Source organism: Nematolebias whitei, chromosome 11 (assembly GCF_014905685.2).
Source record: "Nematolebias whitei isolate Nwh7 chromosome 11, NemWhi1, whole genome shotgun sequence".
Classification (NCBI taxonomy): domain Eukaryota; kingdom Metazoa; phylum Chordata; class Actinopteri; order Cyprinodontiformes; family Rivulidae; genus Nematolebias; species Nematolebias whitei.
In genome coordinates, this window is record NC_056508.1 from 29,466,269 (window position 1) to 29,472,291 (window position 6,023).

At 35.7% G+C, this 6,023-nt stretch overlaps 1 protein-coding gene across 1 annotated transcript in view; it reads right to left on the reverse strand.

The window, feature by feature from the left end:
• Positions 1-3,168: 3,168 nt before the first annotated feature.
• tnnt2a (troponin T type 2a (cardiac)) overlaps positions 3,169-6,023 on the reverse strand; it is a gene marked incomplete in the record, with an annotated part of 10,797 nt that continues 7,942 nt past the window's right edge. Inside the window, 5 exon segments of the mRNA XM_037684130.1 lie at positions 3,169-3,390; positions 3,661-3,701; positions 3,780-3,870; positions 3,955-4,064; positions 4,145-4,255. Of these exon segments, the coding sequence (XP_037540058.1) occupies positions 3,357-3,390; positions 3,661-3,701; positions 3,780-3,870; positions 3,955-4,064; positions 4,145-4,255 (387 nt within the window).

Sequence of the window (6,023 nt, forward strand, 5' to 3'; positions counted from 1 at the left end):
TATGTATATATATATATATATATATGTATGTATATATATACATATATATGTATGTATATATATACATATGTATGTATATGTATATATATACATATGTATGTATATGTGTATATGTATATGTATATATATATATATATGTATATGTGTATATGTATATGTATATATATATATATATGTATATGTATATATATGTATATGTATATATATATATATTATATATGTGTGACATATATAGTATATGTCATTGTGTCAAACATTAAACTGCAGCTACTAATAATGTTACACAAAAATGAGAGCAGAAATGGCTTCCAAAAGGGACTAAATTCACTTCCTACACCATCAAAGCTTAATAACTATATATATATATATCATATAAAAGTAGAACTAAAAATGTCTATTACAAGGTTTATAGGACAAATAACTTTTATTTTTTTATTTTTTTGTTTACAGTTTGCTTTTTAGGCGGATTTTTTTTTTGTTATAACTACATAAAGTTTAATAAGGGACTGGCTTCATATTGCCTACACAAGTATAACAGTGGTATTGGACATCTTGGACACTACCAAAGAGCTTTATTAACTGCAGTGCATCTTTTAATTCCTTTACAATTAACTCACAGGATGAAATGTGCATATGACTTGCTATTTTTCATGTATGCTTGCGGGATGTTTCTTTATGTTTTTGTACAAATCAGGAGCTGGGACACAATTCATTCATGTATGTATAGAGATTGGGTGCAACAGAAAATAGTCAGACCTGTCAACTGTGGATGAAATAGTCGGAGTTTGATAAAGGCACTACTCAAAGTGTTCTTTGATCTAGTTCAACTGAACACTGAGGAGATAATTAAGATGCTGTGCCCTTTTACATGTAATCCTAATAAATTATGACATTTGTTTAGACCCTCAGGCAAGACAAGCAGCACATTCATACATAAAATGTTTTAGTCCAACTCCTGTCATTTCTTCTTTTGTAACCGTACAGCTCTCAGAGGTCATACAGGGTATCTGCTTTGCAATACAAAATTACTGTCTCGTTTACTGGAACCAGGCTGGAAATCCTCCTGCAACACATTTGCTTTATGAAGACACAGATTTCACAACATTTGTAAACAAAAAAATGGATGGCAACTGTTGGATTTTCTATTGAACCAAAATCAAATGGTGGACTGTTTTTTTGTTTGTTTTATATTTGCAATTTAGCTATTTTCATGCTCATTTGCTACGAGGAGGATAAAACTCAGTATTGCTTTGAATGTATTTGTGGAGACTTGTATATGTCAGAGTTTAGCAGCATTGCTTGTCAAACATGCAATAAAAACAGATATGCAGACAACAATGTGTAGGGTGTGATTTTCTTTATGGATGCTTCATGAAGCCTTTACATTTTCTGTTAAAAGGTATATTTAATGTTCATGTAAAATGAGTCCAATTTGTGTTTTACAGTTTGAGCTCTTCAACTAATTGACCTTCAGGCTTTATCTCAGGAGAGATTTTTGTGGTGTGTGCATGCCTTCCAATGACTAAGAGAACAACTATGGTAAATAGGAACGTTTCCAGCTTTATTTTTTCAAAGTTGTCATGAGGGTTGGAAACCCTGGCATTAAATGTGCACAAAGCACATCTATGGCAATTTATTATCCTGCACCAGAAGTCTTCAACCTGCAGCTCTCTGGTCTCTCTGCAGGAGCTCTTTCAAGCTTTGACCAAAACTAACACAAAACCGAATGTTATTGGTTGGTTGTTATACCAACAACAAGAAATTGGGTAGTTTAGTAGTTTACCAGTCATTTATTTTGCAAACTTGTGAGTGGTGGCATTAATACAAGGATTAAAACATGTAAACTACATCATGCTAGGAGTTGGCCACTTCTTTAGGCTGACTAATAGTCTCGCAGTGTGAACTTTCTCAAGTTCACCAGAATTTGTTTTTATGTAGACAAGTTGGGAAGAAATATGATGTCAATTTTATAAAATAAAATTTAAAAAGAGTTAAAGTAAATGGAAGTATTTCTATTTATTTTAAAATTCAATTACATATCCAACAAACTGACCTAATTTTTAAAAATTCACTTTAACGTTATGCTTAATTACTTTGAAGTAGGATACTTAATTAATTTTTCCACAATTTAAAAGGAAACTCACATAGACTTGTAAAGTACAGTGTTTTATTTTTATAAAATTGGTGAAAACTTTTTTCTTTACATTACATTTCTTTTGTCTCAAGATGTAAAAAATATCAATAAATATTAGAAATCATTAGATATTTCTAGTTTGATACTGTCACCCCCCGATGGGCCAAAATAGCTCCCATTAACAAACTTGAAGTTGTCCGCGGGCCGCAAAGCAAAGTTGTAGCACGTTTAGCAGCTCCCTGCATATTTTGTTTAGTGAGCAAATGGGAAGAAATGGTTCTTTGAATTATAAAGGTTACAATCCTGTGTGTACTACATCTAAAGTACTGTGCATTAAAACAAATACCGTATTTTTCGGCCAATAAGTCGCAGTTGATTTTTGCATAATTTACATGCCCTGCAACTTGCAGACCAAAGCAACATATTTATGGATTTTTCCACTTTATTAGACAAATATGGACTGATGTGATTTATAGGGCAGTGTGACGTGTAGGCCGGAAAATACGGTATATGCACAGAATAATTTAATGGTTTTATTAAACCTTTTTTTTTTTGGTTGGTTCTTATTATTTATTGACAAAGAGTGAGTTAACCTGGTTTTATCAAGGCTTCTAAATAAGTCACACCTTTGATGGTAAAAGTATGAGCAAAGAAAGAAAAATAATTTTCATACACTGGAAACCTTGTAAAGCAGTTAAAGAAGGAACCTCAGTTTGGCGTCTTGTAAAAGGATTTTCCCACCTGGATTATGTATATGAGAATGAATCATACCTCGGTGTGTGTGTGTGTGTGTGTGTGTGTGTGGTAGGTTGAATTCTGGGTGGATGTCTGGGCGTTTGTCCAAGGAGCATCATGTCAGCTTCTCTCATGTCTGAGCCTGCCACACAGCAGCAGGTTGTCTTTTCCTGACTTTCGGTTTCCACATTTTGAAGTCGTTTTGCTCTCAGGGCAGTTGTTTTAGTGCTGGTAAATTAACACATACACCTGCACTTACTGGTGATTAAAATGAGATTTATTTTACACCTTCTAACATTTATACTTACTCCACTAAAATGTAACAGAGATAAAAATAAAAAATAAAGTCAAGAATAAGGGGCAGGAAAAACAGGAAATCAATGCCAGGAGGTGGTGGTGTTGGAGACAGGTTGGATCACTGGCATGAAAGCCAGGCCTTGGTTTGAGGCTAGATCTTGAGGATGATAACGCTGCTCACTTTGCTCTTCTACTTCCTTAGGCCTCTCTTGCTCCTCTTGGATCTGTCAGAAAGCAGGTCATGAGGTCAAATAATCAGTTTTTATTTCCCTACAAAATGCATGAATAAAGGACAAACCTTGTCACCTAACCATGACTGAATCTACGGCACAAATGTTTCAATCAGTGGCCAATAAACTAAGCAGCCAGAAGAACATGCACCAGAGCCTGGAGGTTCATGAGGGTGTGACTTGAGGGCAAAGTGGCTGAGTCGTAAACAGGTTTTGCGAAAGATGGAAAAAAACAAACAAAAAATAAAAACACGTATTTCTCACGTTTTCTGGTGGTCGCTCACACGGTTTCTCAGCACATTAATCTGAAAAAGAAAATATATATATATGTATGTCTTGCAACGTGTTTTGTTTTACTACATTGCACACGGTTGCACACGCACCTCGTATTTCTGCTTGGCAAACTGATACTGCAGATCAAACTTCTCCGCCTCCAGCTGGTACATCCACTCCCACAGCTCCTTAGCTTTCTCCCTGTGAAAAATCAAAAACCCTTCATGGTAATCTCAGATTGTCGAGGTTTTCATGACTTCACGGTGATACTGCATCTCCACCCACTTCAGTCTTTCCTGACTAGAGTTTACAATGTCAAGAGATTTGCGTCTTTCACTCAGGATCTTCTTCTTTTTCTCTCTCTCTGTCTGCCTCTTTCCACTCCGTTTCTCGTTCTGTTGAGGTGAAACAAAACTTGGCTTGGTTCACATGTTACTGCGACGATCTCAAAATAACACCAACACGGAGTGCTCACCAACTTCTGCATGTAGCCACCAAAATGGAGGCTGGTCAGGGTTTTTTTCTTCTTTGCATCCTCCTCTGCCCTCCTCTTAGCCTCCTCCTCCTCCTTACGAGCTCTCTCATCCTGAGGAAACATGGACCCAAAAATAAAAATGACCTTTTTGAAAGTTTGGCAGATAAGTGAACTTTTATTAGTCAAATAGTTGGAACTTTACGTAAACAGGAAAAATTACCCTTCAGTTTCTTTTTACAGGTGCGCCCTGACCAAGACAAGTAACACCATGAAGTGAAGGAATCAAGCATGACAAAGTTTTTGATGTCAACTAGTGTTGGCCATCTTAAATGGGCTTGTCTCCTGAACTTAATCAATTGAAGTTGTAAATTCAATGACTTTTCTCTGGAAGGTTAATTTAAGGCAGGGGTCTGCAACCTGTGGCTCTGGGGCCACATGCAGCTCTTTAGTCCCTCATCTGTGGCTCTGTGAAGCTTTGACCAAATCTTACAGGAAATTTAATTGTTCTGGTTTTTATACTCACAACAAAAAAAAACCACTAGTTTTGTCAGTTTTCTGCAAATGTTTGAGTGACACTATTGTTTTTTGCTTCATCACTTCAAAGTCGGACACTTCATTTTTCCTCAGATAAAATGCCATCACATAGGCCTGCAGAGTTCAATTCATTTGTCATCTCAGGGCACTGAACAGAAACATTCATAGATATAAAAAGTAAGTTATCATTATTTATCTGAGGAGCAGACTGATTTGAGTTTAACTTCATCACAGGACTCTCATCTTGAGCAAGCATGAAGGCGACAGTGGAAAGGAAAAACTCCCTCATGAGGAAGAAACCTTTAGCTGAACCAGGCTCAGGACAAGCGGTCATCTGCATCAACCGGCTGAGTTTGAGAGGAACAAGAAGGAGGAATAGATACACAATGGCAGGTTAAGAATCACATGTTAAGATAAAAATAGTATCAAATGAAAACTATTAAATTTTAACAATTAATTTTAAGAAATTAGGTCAATTTGTCCTCCAGCAGTCTAAGTCTATGGTATCATACCTTGTCAACCCTAACTATAGGATTTATCAAAAATTAAAGTCTTAAGCCCAGTCTTAAAACTGGACAATGTGTCAACCTTATGGACAGAAACTGGAAGTTGGTTCCACAAGAGAGGAGCCTGATAACTGGAAGATCTTCCTCCCATTCTGCTTTTGGAAATTCTAGGAACCACAAGTAAACCTGCAGTCTGAGAGCAAAGTGCTCTGTTAGGAAAATATTGAAGATCTGTAATATTTAAGCACTGTTGTTAAGCACTTTGATAACAGGTTCTGTTTTAAATGTGCTCTATAATTTATGTTGACTTGACTTGACTTGACTAATATAAGATGGAGCTAGGTTGTTGAGGGCTTTGTAGGTTAGAAGTAAGATTTGAATTCAATTCTGCATTTGACAGGGAGCCAGTGGAGAGAAGCTAAAACTGGAGAGATATGATCTCTCCTAACTCAGCTAATGTTACAGATGTTGAGCTAAAGTTTGATGAAGTGGTAGTTAAAACTCATTTCCAACACATAAGTTGAGTGTCATCATTTTCTGAGATATTTAAAATGTTGCCCTTAACTGTTAGAATCAACTCTGTTAGTAAAATATCTTATGAACCACTGGAAGGATGTTAAGGAATCTCTGGCTACTTGTGCTTGTTGATCTTCACATTTTATTACCCTATTCTAAAAGCAGATGTACATCACACATGAAAACTCCTGATTACCTAATCAATTGTCCATATATCCATTATCTTCCATATGGATGGATGGATGGATGGATCATGGATGGGTACATTGACAAATATATATATATATATATATATATATATATATATATATATATATATATAT